General features: G+C 33.3%; 1 protein-coding gene across 12 annotated transcripts in view; it reads right to left on the reverse strand.

Annotated features, from left to right (window-relative positions):
- Positions 1 to 19,689, reverse strand: part of CCDC102B (coiled-coil domain containing 102B) — an 845,733-nt gene that overhangs the window by 246,720 nt on the left and 579,324 nt on the right. For 10 of the 12 annotated variants that reach the window (XR_011966005.1, XM_072604128.1, XM_072604138.1 and 7 more), the window contains one exon: positions 18,592 to 18,695. The exons of the other annotated variants lie outside the window; for them this stretch is intronic. Coding sequence is in view for 9 of the 10 variants with exons in the window: in XM_072604128.1 (XP_072460229.1) it covers positions 18,592 to 18,695 (104 nt within the window). In the remaining variant the exon portion in view is untranslated. The remainder of the gene's footprint in view (positions 1 to 18,591; positions 18,696 to 19,689) is intronic. 12 annotated transcript variants of the gene reach the window in all.

Here is a 19,689-nt window from a genome sequence, read left to right on the forward strand (position 1 = left end):
AGTTCTTATTCATGAAGCTGTCTTTGGGTTAATCAAACAGTAGATTACTGTTGTAATAATAGTATTATTTCTGAAAAAAAAAATAAATTTAACAAGGTATAAATGACTTCCTTAAGAAAAAATTTTTCAGAACCAAATGGATTCATTGGTAAATTCTACCAAATAATTTATGAACAATTGATCCACATACTATAAAAACTATTTGGCGGAAAGTAGGCAAAACTGTCTAACCAAATTCCTTTTATAACACAAATATGGTGTTCATATATGAACTAGGGAGAACAAAAGGTGAGAAAGAAAAGCATTAACCAATTCCCTTAATGAATATTGATGCAAAAAACAAACATTTTAATGTTTGCAAGAAGTTTGAAGTAATGTATTACAAAGATCATATTCTATGACTGGTGAGATGTATACTAGGAATGCAGGGTAGATTCAATATTAGAAAAACTATCAGCACAATATTTTACTGGATATAGTGAGTGTAGAAAAAGGCAAGAAAAAATAAATTCGATGAATAAAAATAGGCAATGAGAAAATGGAACTATTTACTCTTTGTAGGTGATATGATGGTGTAGTTACAGATTGACATCTAGATTGCACAGTAGATAGAGCACCAGGCCTGGAGTTTGGAAGATTTGAATTCAGATCTGGCCTTAGACACACCATATTTGAGACCTTTGGTTTGCCTTAGCCCTTTTTGCCTCAGTTCCTGTTCTGGAGAAGGAAGGAACAAAGTACTCCAGTATCTTTGCAAAAAAAAAAAAAAATCAAACAAAAATATGGTATTGCAAAGAGTTGGACATGAGTGGAATGACTGAAAAATGACATTCTTAGAGAACATTCAATTATCAACTAAAAAGCTAGTTGAAATAATGAACTACTTCAGCAAGATAAAGAAGGAAAAATAAACCCATGTAAATCATCAATATTTCAACATACCAAGAAAACCCAGAAGCAAATGATAGGAAGAAAAATTGCACTTAAAATTATAACAGAAAACATGAAATACTTGACAATTTACCTGCCAAGACAAATCCGGTGATTATGTGAACACAATTACAAAACACTTTTGCACACAAATAAAGATATATCTAAACAAAAATATCAACTGCTCATAAGTAGGTTGAGCCAATTTAACAAAAATGACCATTCTATCTAAGTTAATTTATTTTTTTCAGTGCCACACCAAAGAATTATTTTGTAGAACAAGAAAAAAGTGATATAATTCATTAGAAAGAACAAAAATTTAAGAATATAAAGAGAATCAATTAAAAAAATGTGAAGAAAAGTGGCCTAGCATTTCTAAATTTCAAATTATACTATTGGCTGGAAAATCGAGTGAATGATCAGTGAAAAAGATTAGGTACACAATACAAGGTAGTAAATGCCTATATTAATCCAGTGTTTCAAACCCAAAGCAGAAGCTCTGTGGGTTAAGCATCTACCATTTGACAGAAATGGTAAACTGAAAAGTTTCCAGAACACTGGAAAGCAGTTTGGCAGAAATTATGCATAGAATAGCATTTTATACAAAGATATCTTCAAAATGAATAAATAATTAGCTTTAATGGGGGATATTACAAGTAAATTAGGGGGCCATGGGAAAAAAATGTACCCATCAGATATATGGATAAGGGAAGAGTTCATGAACAAACAAAAGATAGAGAAGATTACAAGTAAAATGGATAATTTTTATTACATGAAATTAAAATGCTTTTGTACAAACAAAACAAATGTAGCCAAAATTAGAAGCAAAAAAGGAAACTGGGAACAAATTTTCACTGCTAGTTTTTTCTAATAAAGACCTCATTTCTCATGTAGAGAAGTAACTAAGCCAAATTAATACAAAAAAAGCAGCAATTTCCTGGCTGATAAATGATCAAATGATATCAAGAGGCTGTTTTCAGATGAAGAAAACAAAGCCATCAATTGTCACATAAAAATATTCTCAATCACAATTGATTAGAAAAACGCAAATTAAAAAGAACAACTTTGAGATACCACTTCACAGCTATCAGACTGGCTAATAATAGAAAAGAAAATTGACAAATCTTCGAAGAGATGTGAAAAGAAAGAGGGATGACTAACGTGCTGTTTTTTGAGTTGTGAACTATTATAACCATTCTGAAAAAAAAAAAACACTTGGAAGCATGTCAAAAAAGCTATAAAACTATGTTTACCTTTCAACCTATCAAGACCACTACTAACTCTGTATCTCAAAGAGACAAAGAAAAAAGAAAAGATTTATTTTCCAAAAATATTATAACAGGTTTTTGTTTTATTTATTTATTTATTTATTTATTTATTTTTGTGGAGGCAAAGAACTGGAAACTAAGGGAATGGACATAAAAGGGGTTGGGCCGAACCAGTTGCTGTGTATGATTATGATAAAAATTTATTTTGCTGTAAGAAATGATAAGCAGGATGGTTTCAGAAAAACCTGGGAAGACATATGAATTCATGCACAGTGAACTGAGCAGAATCAGAAGAACATAGTATAGAGTAAAAGAAATGTTATACATGTATATACATATATACATACACATATGATATCTTTGTACACATACATGTATATATACACATATGATATATTTGTACACACATATATATACATATATATATACACATATGTGTGCATTTTTATCAAGTTTCATAAAGAGTAGTATGTTGGTGAAAAGGAGCTCCATTACTATACATCATTGATTCCTAAATATATGGTGAAAGCATCAGCATCCTCTGATGCATTATTATTCTGACCTGTGGTGCTTTGATCTCTACATCTGATCCTTTTCGGTCAAATAAACTGTCTATTTCCCAGAAGTTCAGAAATTATTTTACACAATGAAACAAATTCTCATAGCTATTCCTTTGGAATGAATTAATTACTTATGAAAATTGCATTAACTTTTGCAGGTAATTCAGATAGCATTGAATAAATTATCTCAGTACAACAAATTGTCTTTTGTCTCTTAAATGATTAGCAGTAGGACAATACTAATCTGAGGAAATTCTATTGTCCATTTCTTAGCCTAAAGGTCAAAAAGAACAATAGGTTTTATTGTTATAGTAGTACATAAATGTCACCTTATGAATTTGATAATTGACGGAGAGTTGTGTCAAAGTAAGGGGAGCTTTTACAAGTAACCTTGCTGTTTTCACTCTGTACCTCCCTCAAATTTCATGGGCCTTGGGACAGCAAAGTCATTATTACCTGGAATATAGGCAAAAATAATTTGGTGACACATGAAAATCCTTCATTTGACCTTGTCTACCTTCTGTCTCTCTACTGACACTAGATTTTTCACATTTCTCATTCTTTTGGAATCTCAGTTCTGAAACAATCACTCTGAAACTGCATTCTGCAAAGTTAGCATTGATGTCTCAAACCAATGGACTCTTCTATTTTGGAGGTCCTATTCTATTTGACCTCTCTACATCTCTTGACCTTGATGATAATACTCTCTAATTGTGTACATTCTCCTAACTGGGTTTTCATGTCACTGCTTTTCCTGGTTCTCCTTCAATCAGGCACATCCATATCCTATCCACTCTGTATTATTCTGGGACTTATTTTCTTCCTTCTCTGTGCTTCATCTTAGTGATCTTATCAGTCTAAAGGTATCTAAACAGATGACTCATAGAACTACAAAAGCAATTTCTCTCCTGAGCTGTGATCCCACATCACTAACTGTCTGGTGAACATTTTTACCCAGAATATCCCATCAGGACAGGGACTAAACCTACAAATTCAGAGAAATAGAGAATTTGAGGATGAGAAAACTATTTACCAATGCAACCTCACACATTACTGCTATTTGTTTTCTTAGAAATTTGCCTAGAGAACTAGAAAAATTAAATGACTTGCCTGGGATCACAGTCAGTATGGATCAGGGTTCTGCTTTGAGTATAAGTCATCCTAGGTCTTATACACATCTTACATTTAACATATGCTAAATTTAATTTATTTTTTCTCCTAAAGCCACCCTCTTTCTAATCTCTTTATTTCTATGAAATGGAGCAACTTTCTTTGTATTTGTCTCCTTAGCATCTAGCACATTTCTTGGCACATATTAAGCTCTTAAATACTGATTAGTTGAATAATCTTCCTCAGTACCTGGCATGGAGATTTTCTCATAATAGATAATAAATGGATGTCAAATGAAGGAAAGAACCCAAGGGAAAGTTGTTTGGCACTACATCACATTTTTGCCTGAGAATAAGCTAGCAAACACTTTGACATTTTGATACTGACCTCAAGTTTGTAGATATGTGCTCCACCTGACTACAAATGCATGAAAACTATGCCTAACATGGTGGCATGGTCAACATTCAGTTAGGAATTAAAGTGCTTTGTCTAGATAAGCAGACTTCCTGAACACAGTATATACTCCCGATTCATTCTTTTGCTTCTACTAATTCATAGCAGACTTGTGGTAGATAAACGAGACTCCTTTATAGAAAGTAACCCACAAGTCAGTGCACATTTCCTTGCAAAACAGGCCTATTGCATTTGAAAAACTGTTACTGCATGGCATAACTTCTCAAATCTGTTTCTTATTTGATAACTAGCTTATGCAAGAGGGGGTGGATTTTAAGAATGGAAAACGAGAATAAATTTAAAATTGAGTGACTCATAATTTATATGGTAATTCTGACATTTAAGTAAGCATTTATAAGCAGTGCTCTGAAAAATGGTGTTGATGTGCATAACTCTTACCACCGCACACATTTCAAATTTATTCAGTTTATCCAGGGCACTTTGAAATTCCGGGAACTTAACTGGCCACAACATAACAAGAAAAAAGTCAGGGTTGTGATTAATAGAGGAGTGTATGATATTCAACGTAGGAAATTTTCTGAAAAAGAAAACACTGGGGATCAAAATGAGAATGATAAGTGATTTCAGCACTAACTGGCTTTGATCAAGATTTACAAGGCAGGAAATAGACCTTGGGAGAGCTGCATTAAATGTAATTACCTTACTTAAAACCACCGAGGGGTAGGGAAACTGCAGCATCCTCTGAACAATTGAAAGCACCCCAAAGGGACGCATGAAAATTGGAGTGGTCAATCATTGTTGCCAGAAACCTCAAAGAACCAATGTGAAGAATTAACTTACTCGGTGGAGTTCTCTATCTCTAGCTCAGAGACTGAACATGAGAAATATGCCCAATTGAACTAGAGAGTAGAGTGACAGGGGGCAGACCACTGACTTTCATGGACATCAAAATACCAGGGTTCAAGTCCCCAGTTTTCTACTTAATAGCTATGTCAATTTGCAAACATTTCTAATCTTTTTGAGCCTCAGTTTTATGAACTTCGTAATGGGGAGGGAATATTATGTACTCTGCATAATTATAGTTGTTTGTTTTTAATGAAAATCAACTTATATAATCTATGCTAAATGCTCTATGCAACAGAAGGAAAATGTCATGCAAATATGTGGTTATGGTTAACATTACTTTCTTTAGTACTGCTGAAGAAGGACCCTAAAATAAAAATATTATTATTTCCACATTTTTAGCCTTTCTTTCTATAGAAGTTTTTAATACTGAATTCATATGAATGTTCAAAAAGAGACTGTTAATGAAAAGAATAAAAATATTTTCTTGATAACTCACACTGTAGTTTACCAAGTGTGTCCTGTATAGTAGTACCATGAGTTACAAATTATGATTATGATTATTCATACATGATAGGTGAGGAAACTGAAGCACAAAGATAAAAATATCTACATTAAAGTTTTAGTTAGTAAAAGAGGAGGGAATTAAAATTAGGTCTTCTTATGCTAAACCAAGGACTTTTTCAATTAATTTACAAGTAAACATTTGTTAAGTTCCTACTATGGGCCACATGTTGTGTTTGATGCTAGGGATACAAATACAAAAGTAAAATATTACTCCTTGCATTTGAGGGACTCCTAATCTACTATAGGAAATGCAACATGTTTTCACATAAGCAATTTCAGGGTGCATTCCACCTCCCACCCCCAAAAAAGTAAATAAAAGATCAAAGTAATGAAGGGAAAACTGGGGAAATAAGAGAAACTCTAGAAAAAGGTGACACATAAACTAGTCCTTGAAGAAAAATACAAAATAAGTAAGTTGGTGGAAGAAAATTTTAGGCATGGGCATCAGCCTGTGCAAAGGGCCATACATAAACAATGGGATATAAATAGAAATCAGAAAATAGGTCAGTCTGCCTGAATCACAGACGCATGAAGAATAGCAGTGTGTGACTGACCTGGAAAAGAAGGCTGGAGTCAGATTGGGACACATTTTAAATGTCAGAAAAATTGTCTTTTAACTCTAACCAAAAGAAAGCTACTACAGCTTCTTCAGCATAGGACTTTTAACCCTTGCCTTAGGATCTTAAATTTAGCATTTGGAAGACAGAGAAACCAGTTACAATAATGCCAATTAGAAGGTAAATGCAGTATTCCAGAGGAGATTTGATAATGCTCTCGATTATATTTATTATGGCAATAGAGAAAGATGAAAGAAATAAGGAGACAGAATTGAAAAAACTTAGAACTCATTAGATATAGATGATGAAAAAGATTAGAGTTGAGTATGATTCTCAAATTGTATGCCCAAATAAGGGGATAAGGTTTGTCCTGTTTATAGAATTACAGAAATCAGAATTAGACTGAGTGGTGAGATAAGGAGAGAAGAAAATAAGTTCTATTTTGGAAATGCTGAATTTGAGAAGTCGGTGGGACACCCATGAAGAGATATCAAGCACTAGAACTCAGTATATTGCTGGTTGCTGAACATGTAGAAATGCGAGTCATCTGCACAGGACATGACAATTGAACCAATGCAAATCAATGAGATGAAATGAGAGAGAGAAACACACACACACACAGACACACACAGAATAGGTGATCCTAGACAGAAACTTAGAATTTATTAATATGTAGGGGATAGGTTATGAAAACGAAAAGGGTGCAAAAAGGGTCCAAACAAGAAAGATTCATCTAACAGGTAGTAAAAGGAAGTAATTTTTGTTACCCCTTATTGATTGTATTCTTAGATTGTACTTCGTGAGTTTCATAGGTTCCTTATAAGGGAACTGAAATGTGTACACATGCATGTGTGTATTATGTTACTTTCTTTTATTCAGCTATTTCTTTGAGCACCTAGCTGCCAATGCAGGTAAAGTGTCTTATTTAGTGTAAAGAAGGCCTGCATTTGAATCCTCCGTAAGATCTTTTTGGATATGTGATCCTAAGCCAATCAACTAACTTCTCAGAATTAATTACATCATCTGTAAATGGAGGATAATAATAGCAATTTCTCTTACAAGTTATAAGAGAATTGAATGAGAAAATATACAGAAAATATCTTTGAAAATATTAAAGAACTATGTAAATTCCATTTACTTATTTATGTTTTGTTGTTATTATTCTGGACCCATGATTTCATCTTGGTAGTGAATTTCAAGTATAGAGTCACTATCCCCTAATCTAGTTAATTTATCTTAATATCTTAGAGCTTTGACTGAAGTGTTGAGAGTTTAAGTGACTTGTCCATTATTGGTGCAAATGATCATGTAAAAGGCAGGACATAGACCTATGTCTTCCTGATTCCAAGACCAACCTTCTATCCACCATGCCATACTACCTCAAAGAGACATTTTACTTCTTAAACATTGTGCTAAAAGCTGCTTATAAGAATGTGCATTGCTGAGAGGCAGTGGAAAGCACTCAGAATTTGTCATATGATATATATTAAAATAAGGTATAAAATAAAATTCATTTATTTTCAGAACCTTGGACAGGTCACTAAATTTTTGAGTGTCACTTTCCTCATCTATTAAATTGAGATAATATTTGCATCACTCACCATGCCTACCTCATACATGTGAACAAATTATTTTGCAAAATTTAATGTTTTTAATCTATTATAAATACCTAGAATCTCAAACCTCTTCAACCTACATACAATAATAGTAAGGGATAAACTACATTTTGTATTTTCATTCTGGTTAGGTTTTATGGCTCAATTGAGATACTGAAAAAATAAATAGTAGTCAAAAAAATCATACTAATGATATATGGAATGGACTTTAATGCACTACTACTCATTCATGTAGCTTTATACTATATCTGAAAAGGATGTATCTCTGCTCTTCAGTTCACATTTAATTTTGATCTTTTAGACTACTTTTCAATGTGAGAAGTTGAATAGAGAATGAAAAGGATAAGATACTGGCCAGACATCCTTCAGGAGGCTTTGAAGAATATCTGCCTCTGTAATTCAAGGCTGGCTTCTCTAAAGGTAACAAGGAAAGCCATATAGATTCAGTTTCAAATTCTGCTCAGGGAAAGGGAGTTTTGTTCCATGTTTATTTTAAACAGCCAATTTTACTGTGGCTACATCAATGCTTATGAGATGTCAGCTTAGAGTGTTAAAGACCCAGTAACATTTCATCAACCTAGTAACTGCAACTGCAGTTTCAGCCAATAGACCACAGGGGGAAAATATGTGCCAATTGACAGTATGTGAATAACATTTCCAAATTTAAAACTGTTAAATTTCTAGGTAGCTTCTCACAAGAAGGATTTCTTCGATAATGTACGAATAGTGATATAGAACACCCTAGTATCTAAGGAAAGAGAAAATTGCACGTGTGAAACCAGAATACATGCCATTTAATCACAAATGATAAGAATTCATTTTTCTCCAGACCAAAAGATACAACCAGAACAGAGGTAAGAAGATTTTTTTTTTTTTTTTGGTCAGGAAAATTTAGACAACAGGAGAAGGAAGTGAAAGCCAGGCCTGTGATGAAGTGATGCTTACTACAACAAAGCAAGAATGCCAAGCTCAGGAAGGTCAAAGAAAAATTGCAAGCAGAAAATGGAGCAGATAGAAAGAGATCAATATATAGGGCTTCAGAGGAGGGAAAATAAGGTCAGAAGGCAACTCAAAGGAGGAAGGTAGGGCAGAAAAGGTGAACAACAGAGTAAGAGACACTATACATGGATTCAGAAGGCAATTTTTGTTTTTGTTTTATCATGAGAAACACCTCCAGTCCTCTTCAGGCACTGCACTTTTTTCAGATAAAAATCTGAATTTTCAGATAAAACAATCATGATATACATTAAATGACATGTAAGGTGACAACAAAAGTGATGATAAAACTAAGTTATAGATTCATCTGTCTGTTATGGATGTTTTTTGACATTGGATCCCACGATTGGAAAGATATATTCTTTATTTAAAAAAAAAAAAGAAAGAGGAAGAGCTGTTTGATAGAATTCATTAGTTTTCAAAATATTCTGATGACCAATATATGAATAGGGACATTTTAAACAAAATTCATAAATTTAGTTTTCTCCTTTTAACATTATTTCAGTTTCCATTCACAAGAGATTAAAGGAATTAAAGTTACTCTATGCATGTGGATTATATTTTCTTAACACCTTATTGACAGCAAAGCTTAATTTTGAGTCTCAGCAGAATATTGTAAATCTTTCTCACACTGATTCAAGGCTGTTGATATAATTGTTTTGTCTGAATTGTAGTTATTCATGCTTTCTTCAGTTTTCTTCCTTTCTCAGGGGATAAGTCATTTGACAGGATTTGTCAGCATTAACAAAAGGATCATGACTCAAATATTGACACCCAGGCAAAACATGGTGAATTAGAAGTAATTTTATTTCATGTAAATATAGCAATTCATCAGATTTATTAAGCCCCTCCACTTTTAACCAATTTAACCATAGTCATTTTTAAATATTTGGCATATTTTAAAGGTTAATTTTAGAGAGTATAAAATTTCTCAAATACAACCAAGATTTCCTAAAGTAAGAAATTCATAAGCATTTGTGAATAAGTGTAGATGGTTTACAGACCTTAATTTTCTGTTGCCACAATCATAACAATTGATAGTGGGCATGCTGGGATAAGGATAACACAGCATCATGATTCTTTTCTGTAGCCTGATAAAATGATTAAGGAGTCTTTCAAACTACTGCAAAAATGAAGTTTTTGATGTGTATATAGAGAAAAGCTTTTTGTTCCACAATGTCCCATGATCTATTTAGGTTGCTATTACAGTCTGCAAAATATCTGATTTCTATTTAGATCTGATTATGTATTCTACTTAGCACAGTTTGTCCATTGAGAAAATCCTGGATGATTGACAAAAATTTTTCTATGGTTTGTTTTTAGAGAAGTTTATTTTTTTGCATCATTGAGATATAAAGAATATCTCAAAATTAGTAAATCACTAAAATTAATCACAGAATGTTTAAATTACAAAACTAGGAGAGATCTTAGACATGTAGTCCAAAACTAATATTTTTACAGATTGAGTAACTGAGGCCAAGAAATATTAAATGATTTGCAAAGAATCACCAATCTAGTAAATGACAGAGACAAAATTTAAATTCAGGTATTTATGTTCTAAATATATTTCTCTTGCCCCCAGCTAAACTCAGGATTCCATTTTCATAGCTTTCTTGGGCACAGCAATCAAAATGAAAGAATATTGCTGGTTGAATTTGTCCCAAAGTCCTTAACTTATCTGTGAAGATTATGTTCCTTTTGGAGAATCAATAAATAGTACACACTGAGTTCGGACTACTTTTCTAGGTAATGGTGGAGATACAGACTTTTTTTTAATACAATATTCCTATCTGCAAGAAACCAAGAGAAAAGAGTTTAAAGTGCTAATTTTTCTATGATGAAATTTTCTAATCTTTTTACACCCTAAAGCAGAAGAATCATTAAATAGTGCTAGAAGAACCCTAAAGAGGCATTCTACTTCTAGGTCAAAGAAAAGCTAATCCACCTAGAATGATGATTGTCTATTTACTTTACACTCTATAAATAAAGAATTGATAGATGAGTAAAGAAATCTCAATAATATTTTTTACATTAAGAATCAAAAAAACTTTTTTTTATGTTCTGACAAAACTTTTTCCCCTTTAAAATCTGTTTCATCTTTGTTATTCGCTTATTCTTCTTTCCCAATAGGACTAGTGTGGAAATATATTTAACATGACTGTACATGTACAGTCTATATCATTTTGCAAGCCATCTTGGGGAAATGGGGAAAAAGGAGGGAGAAAACTTAGAGCTGAAAATTTTATAAAAGTAAATGCTAAAAATTAAAAAAATGCATTTAAAAATAAATGAAGGAATAAATACACAATGTATAAAATGTAATTTCAGGAGCATAACACGAACAATGGGAGGAGAATCAAGAAAGACTTCATGTATAAGGGAGTACTTGAGTTTAGTGTTGAAGGGTGTTAGAGTTTGTAGGAAGAGGAGTAAGGAAATATGTGATATTAAAAACTCATGAGTATTTTCTTTGGGTTGATGAAAAATATACAATTCTTAAAATATAATAACTGCATATAGAAAAATACATTTACAGAAGCAAAATCCTACAATATATGGTCATTTATTTATAGGTTGAATGAGATTTAGAAATAATTTAATTCAATTCTGTTATTTTACACATGATCTGGAAATTGAAGTAACTCACCCATGGCCACAATGATAATATTAAGTAACTTAGCAAAGGAAACAAACCCCCCTGTCCCTTTGGTTCCAAAAGAGAGATTTCTTTATACACAAAACTAAACAACAAAAAACAAAATAGCCAACAGAGAAAGAAACAATAGGACAGAAAATATTTATTTTTAAAATTTATTTAAGTTTATATTTTGCCCAACTCCATGAAAAAATAAATTAGTGTTAATTTTTTAAAATTTTGAGTTCCAAGTTCTTTCTCTCCTCTTCCCTCCTTAACCTCCTCATTTGCAAGACAAGAAATTTGATATAGGTTTTATGTGTATAGCAACGGAAAACATATTTCAATATTTCAGGTTGTGAAAGAAAACAGGTAAACTCCCCCCCAAAAATAAAGACAGTTTTTTAAAGTGTGCGTTGATCAGCATTAAGGATTAATAAGCTACTTTTCTGGAGAGAGCATTTTTCATAATAAGTCATTCAGAATTTTCTTAGAGTACTGAATGATAAAAATCACTATTTTATTCACAGTTAATCATCATACAACAGTATTGTTACTATGTATGATGTTTTCTTGGTTCTGTTCATCTGTTAATTTCACATTGCATTCTTAATATAGGTCTCATTTTTTTGTAATCATCTTCCTCATTATTTCTTATATATCAAATCTTATCTTATCTTATAATCAAATCTTATACCACAACTTGTTTAGCCATTGTCTAATTGATGGGCATCCCCTCAAGTTCCAAGTCTTTGCCACCACTAAAAGGGCTACTATTATCTTTTATTACATATAAGTCTTTTTCTTTTTCTAATCTCTTTGGAATATTTTGAAATGCTTCTTTTGGAATAGATGTATTGCTGAGTCATGGTTTTATATTCCTTTGGGCAAAATCACAAATTGCTCTCTAGAGTGGTTGAATCAGTTCACAACACAACAAAGAGTGTCTCAATTTTCCCACATCCCCTCCAATATTTGTTATTTTCCTTTTCTTTCATATTAGCCAATCTGATAGGTGTGGTTATGTACCTCAGAGTTGTTTTAATTAGAAATTTTCTAATCAATAGAGATTTAGATATTTTATGTGACTATAGATAGCTTTGATTATTTTGTCTGAAAATTTCCTATTCATATCCTTTGACCATTAATAAATTGAGAAATGACTCTGACATCTGGAAATTTGACACAGTTCTCCATATATTTGAGAAATGAGGCCTTAATGAAGCCTGTATAAATATTTTTTTTTGCAATTATGATTCCTAAGCAGTGTATTTTCATTCATACTATGCCTCTGCCTCTGTTTATCCTACTCTTTCTGTCCTTCCAACCTGTCCATCCTCAAAAGCATTTTGCTTCTGATGAATACCTCCCTTAAACTGTCCTCCCTTCTATCAACCTTTCAAAAAAAAATCCTGAAAATCTGACAGTTCATTAAATTTCCATTTTTTTATTCAAGATTTTGTTTAATTTTGTTGGGTATGATATTTTTGCCCAGAGCACCAGTTTTTCTGCTCATCAATATACAGTGTTCCAAGATCTAAGTTCTTAACTGTAGTACCTCTTTTATGATTCTAATTGTGGCACCACCATATTTAAATTGCTTTTTTCTTGTTGTTGGTAGTATTTTATACCTGAGCTGAGGGTTTTGGAATTTGACTGTAATAATCCTATGGGTTTTCCTCACAGGATCTCTTTCAGGTTGTGATCACTGTATTTTTTTTTTATTTCTACTTTTCCCTCCTGTTCTAATGCTTCAGGACAATTTTCTTTAATTTTTTTGGCATTAGTGTATCAAGATTTTTTTTTTTTAAATCAGAGCTTTCAGGCATTCTGATTCTTCTTCTGTTCTCTCTTCTTGGTCTGTTCTACAGATCAGGTGCTTTTTATGAGATAGTTCACATTCTTTTCTATTTTTCATTCTTTATATTTTAAAATTATATCCTGATCTCTAATAATTTTGCTGGTTTCCCCTTGTCTTCCTCTTGATTCTGATTTTCAAGGTGTTATTTTCTCCCTTAAGATTCTGGATCTCTTTTCTAATTAGTTGACTTTATTTTATAGTATTCTTGTTTTTCTTGGGTTGTTCTTTTGTTTCTTAACCTCTCTCATTTGATTTTAAAAGTCTCTTTAAAGTCTTTGTATGAATTATTTTTGAGCCGGTGACCATTTGATGTTATTTTTTGAGATAGAAGAGGGTTTCTTTGTTTCAGTATTCTCTTCTGAAGATGAACTTCAGTCTTTTCTATTCTGATAGTAACTCTCTATGGTTGAATTTTTTTTCTCCTTTGCAGGCGCATTTTTTTTTTTTAAATTTGTAGTAGCTCAGTTCTTAAAATCACCTCTAGTCCTAGGATATGGAGGATTGTGCCTCTAGCCTAAGATTTTCTTTCAGTTCTCCCCTTTGGCTTAGAATTTGAACCATATTCTCCAGCCTTCTGTAATTGCCCATAGTTTGCAGCATCACTACCCCACTGCTTCTGCACTCATAGGGCATGTGCTTGTTCCTTCATACTCCCACCATGTCTCTACAGCACATGCTGGTCCGGTATTTCTTTTTCAGCAGAGGATTCCTGGTTCTTCCCCAGCTCAGATGGCCAATACCCCTCACTGTCCCACGGTAAACGTTCCTGTGGCAGGGCATGAGGTAGCCTCTTACCCCTCCTAAGACCTACTCTGTAGGTGTTTACTCTTAACAGGAACCAAACCTTGTCCTGGGACTTTTCTTCAGATTTTCTCAGATTGTCCCAAAAGGACTCCTGTTCTACTCCTACTCTTATTTTTACTGCTCAATATTCACCCCAAGGAGCGATTTCATTTCTTTTGTGGGGGAAGATCTTGACAGCTTGAAATTTTCTGACCTACTCTACCATCTTCCCAGAATCTTCTCCTCTAGTTAAATATTTCTTATATCTCCTTGATCTACTTTCCAGATCAGTTGCTTTTTCAATAAGATATTTCATATTTTCTTCTATTTTTTCATTCTTTGTTTTTGTTTCAGTGTTTTTTGATGTCTCTTAGAGTCATGAGCTTTCATTTGCCCAATTCTAATTTTTAAGTTATTATTTTCTTCAGAACTTTTGTACTTGCTTTTCCATTTGGCCAATTCAACTTGTTAAGGTGTTCTTTTCTCAGTGAATTTTTTCATGTTTTTCCTTATGTGGAGAACTGCTGGGGATGGAAGCTCAATTCCAGGTGGACAGTCTCGGGCGGGTAAAGGTGGGAACTTCTAAATCTTAGAGTTTTCACGAGACCCCCCAGGAAACGACTGGGAATTGAGGTGAACCGAGCTATCTCGTGTATTTCCGCCTCTTGCCGTGAGAAACGTGATGGAAGAGAGCTCTCCCCGCCCTCGAGATTGTCCCGGATCTGGGCACACTATTGTTATCTAACAGCACGGTATTCAGATGCAAACTATGCTGCTGGAGAGTTTAAGTAGGATCAGGAAAGCCTGAAAGTTCTCTTGGTGGAGGGGCGCGGAGCGGACAGGACAACAAGGCTCCGCTTTTCCTCTCTCTTCTCTCCCCTCCCCCTCTCTCCCCACTTACACTTCTACTTCCAATCTCTTATTGTAAGATCTTTGCCTCCTTGGGAGATTCTTCGCTCCCTCCTAAGGAAGAATTCCCCTGCACTTGTAACTAGACCCTGAAATAAAGCTCAACCCTTGTTCGACTCTGGAACGTCCTTTCTCTCATACGAGCATCCGGTTTGGCCAACCGAAGACCTCCGATAGAGGTAAGGGAAGACTCGGGTAGCCCTCAGGCCTCTAGGCCTGGCAGAGAACTCTGCTTTTTAAGTTCTTCTCCTTGGTACATTTTTGTGCCTTTAAAAAAATTGATCTATTCTCTTTTTTTTATGGTGTAATTTTCTTTAATACTTCTGTAACTCCTTTATTAACCTGTTGACTCCTTACTCATGATTTTATTGCACTTCTAATTATTTTGTCACTTCTGCTTTATCTTTCTTATTTTATTTTTAAATCCTTTCCGAGATCTTTCAGTAATTGTTTTAGGAGCTGCAACCAATTCATATTTTTCTTTAAGGTTGTGCATGCAGTACTATTAATTTTGTTGGTTTTTTCTGAATTTGTGTTTTGATTTCTCCTATGCCATAGCAACTTTTTATGATCTAATACTTTGTTGTTATTGTTTTATCATTTTCCAGCCCCTATCTTGATTTTTAACTTTATGTTTAAGTTGGGCTACTCTCCTAGGCTGGGAGAGTCACTGTCCAAATATTTAGGACTTTTGTTCTATTGTTATTAAAGTTAATTCTGGGTAGTGACAAGTTTTCAGTTTTTCTAAGGTTGTATGGTCTAAGGGGAGAGGTGATCACTGTTATTCCGGATTGTGTGCTGGTCTGTGCGTGACCAGAAATGCTGTTTTTCACCCTGATAATGTGACCAGGTTCCCTGTTCCCCTGTGCCTGTAAGTGTTGATGTGGTAATGATCTACCCAGAGATTACAACACACAACTGCAACTTGGATCCACATTTTGGCAAAGCAACAGAGTCCTGTGTCTCATACCAGCAAAGGAACCCCTATAAACTCCTTCTGACCAATTGTTTCATCTCCTGATCATATTTGTACAGAGAGTTTCTGAAGCTGCTGCCTCTATTGAGTCATACACCTGCAAGATCTGCTACAGCCTAGCCTGTGCTAGACTATGCTCCACTCTCACCCACATGTAACATAGCTTTCCTCCAGACCTTCTATGTTGTCCTGGGCTGGAAACTTGTTCCACGATGCAATATTTTGGATTTTCCCACTACAGAATTCATTTTAAGGTATTATTTAAAGCTATTTATAGGAAAATTTGGAAGAATTAAGGTGATTACCATCTTGGCGCTGCTCTCAGTATTTTGTTTGCTTTGTTGTTGTTGTTGTTTTCCCTTTTACTTTCCAAAGAGGTTTTATTCAGGAATTCTCATTGCTAAACATATGACAGAAATGTTTCTTCCACCAATCTCAGCAAATTTTAAAATTCTTACGAATAACTATAAACTGGATTGGAAGTATTAAAGGAGGACAAATATTACTTCTATTGTTTAATGAAAGTATTTTTTCTGGTACCTAATGATATCATATCATTGACCTTTTACAGTGTCCATTGTTGTCAAGAGTTACACATTATGCTCATTAAAATCTGGCATTTTAGGAAAGGATAAATATATATTCTATGATTAATTTACCAACATCCATAACAGAAGACATCCAAGAACAAGAGAAACAGGCTTTACTATATCAAAGGTGAAAGCCCAATATAAAATCCAAACTTCTTTCTAAATGAGCTGTGTGATGTGTTTTCCTGAATATTCCTAACATTTGCCTTGATATTTTTATATACTCTGTTCTCCAATTTTTTAACTAAATTTAACTTGCAGTAGAAAAAAATAGCGTCTTTCAAATAAATATTTCAGGACTTCAAGAAAAAAATGATTGAATACATATGTACAATGTTTTATGGTTTGCAGATACTTGCCTCACAATACGTATGTGAACTGGGTTGTGAAAATTTCCTATGAGAATATATGTGACTAATTTATGGCCACATAGTTATTGGGTGACAGCATCAGAACTTATTTTCAAGGTTCAAAGGTCTTTCTCATTATGCCACATGACATTTATACATATATATATGTGTGTGTGTGTGTGTGTGTGTGCGTACACTTATATATACATACACATATGAATACATACATGTGTATATGTGTTAAAACACAATACATATAATCTCTACATATATATTTTTCTTTAGTTTTCTTAAAGTTTTATTAAGTAAACACTCAAAAGTGAGTAGCTATACATTGTAGAAAAAAAGATTGTATATAAAACCATTCATCTCTTTTATAATATTTGCTTTTGAATACACACACACTTTTTTGAATTACTATTGCTATCTTTCCCCTCTCACATCAAAAAAGAGAGAAAGAAAACCTTATTAATAAATAACTGTCATTAAGTAAATAAATCTAGAGTGCCCATGTTCAAACATAAATGTCTTCTTTAGCCCCTTCAGTCCCTCATCTCTCTTTCAAAAGCTGAATAACATACTTCATAAAGATTGGTTGGTCATTGCTTTATTTATACTTCTTGGGTCTTTTAAATCTGTTTTTCTTTACAATATTGCTAGTATAAATACTATTCTCCTGCTTCCATTCACTTTGTTCTGCATCAATTATGACTTCTCTAGATTCTTTGAAATTGTTCCATTTGCTATTTTTATCACAAAATAATATTTTAGTATACTCATATGCAAAAAAAGTTCAACCATTCCTAAATCTATGAGTACCCAAAGTCTGTGTTCTTTGTAGTCATAGTACTTTTATACTCCTGTATTTCCAGGAGATCCATTTCATGGACACAAGTCATTATGCTATACAAATGTGAGTCCTACTGTTCATTCTCCAAAAAAGACATAAAAATATAGTTTCTGCGTGTGTGTGTGTATGTGTGTGTGTGAACTGTCTTAGATCTCCTTTTTTATACTGATCTACCAAAGCTTTTGAGATCTTGGAGTCACAAACAGCTCATCTTCTAACAGAAATGTTTAATGAAAGATTTTACATTCCTACTGACAAAAACAAAATCAACCATAAGAGAAATGGAAATTGCAGTTATCCAAATTTTCTATGAAAATCAAATGTCTAGAAGTCTCTCGGGTCATATGAGGTCATAACTGCAGAGAGAGAAGGAATCTTAGAGTTCAACTCACCCAATACCTTGCATATAAGGAAACTGAGATTTCTATAGGTATGTCACATACATCGCAAATGACAGTCAGAATTTGAACACTAGTTCTTTAATTCCAAAGACAACATATTTATCACAGTACCATATTGTCTCCCTGTCACATCCTGACAGCACAACATTCTGATTCATAAAACATGTTATAATTGTCTATAAATATCCTTCTTTAATATCCTTTTTTATGAAATATAACTCTTATCAAGTAATATTTATGTAAGAAAGGAAAAATGTTTTGTTTTGTTTTTTTACATATGAGTGATAAAAATACAATTACATCTAGAAGTAAAAGAGTAGACATTTGGAACTCCACAGATTCAAATCTGACAAAATGTTATTCTATAATCATTACCTGCTTTGAAGATGATTGAGCTGAAAGTGTAGATTATCATTGATTTCTATCTGTTCATCGAGAGATCGCTGGAGTTTACGAATCTGATTTAGTGAACCATCAAGCTGAAAACAAAGAAGGAAGATGCTTGATTTAAGGTGATCCCAAAAATGAATCATTAAAAAAAAACCCTTTAAAATGAAGAAAACCTGAGAGTTTTTAAAGAATTTGATGTTGCTTATGTAAACTGTGCAAGGTGGAGGATTATGTTCAATATCTGGAGAATGTCCAAAGTTGATTTCTTTCCTCTCATTTTGACATTACTTAAAATAGTTCCCAGAACTTTCTTACTGTTTCAAGAGTCATATTGTCAGACTTCCTATGTTACAGAATCATTCTTAGGATAAAATAGTTAATAATATTATAGAGCTTTAAAATGTGAAATCATCTCACTCAATCTCCTTTTATTAAAGAAAACACTGAGACTGAGAGTGGTGAGTGAATTAGTAAATTAGAGGGACGTAAACCTTAGTGCATAAAACTTGGTGATGAAGCTAGGGATGGAATCCAGCTCTCTTAGAGAAAGCACTTTGAATATTAGAAAGCAAGAGATTATTAGACAGCGATTTAGTATAAGAAATCTGGATTTTGAGTCAGAAAACCTAGGTTCTAGTCTTGCCTTTGCAACTTAGCATCTATGTGACATGGAACAAGTTGTTTAGCCTGTTAGAAACTGAAGTTTGTCATCTGTAAAATGAGAGGTATACATGAACTTATTTCATTACATAAGTTCTAAATTACATTTCCATTATAGTTCTAAATATATAATACCACTAACATCAATATTAATGATCTCTCTCAAGTTTGCAAAATGCTTTACAAATATTGTTTCATTTAATCCTCTCAATAACCCTGTGAGGCAGGTTCTATTATTAAACACATCTTATGAATGGGGAAACTGTAACAAAATCCATGACTTGTTTGCCAAGGTCACACAACTAGCAAGTGTCTGAGATCAAATTTGCACTCTGGTCAGTTTCAGTACTCCATTCACCGTGTCACCCAGTTTTTAAAAGATAAAATATTTAGTACTTCTGGATGTATGTGCATATGAGTGTA

Source organism: Notamacropus eugenii, chromosome 4 (assembly GCF_028372415.1).
Source record: "Notamacropus eugenii isolate mMacEug1 chromosome 4, mMacEug1.pri_v2, whole genome shotgun sequence".
In the NCBI taxonomy this organism is placed as follows: domain Eukaryota; kingdom Metazoa; phylum Chordata; class Mammalia; order Diprotodontia; family Macropodidae; genus Notamacropus; species Notamacropus eugenii.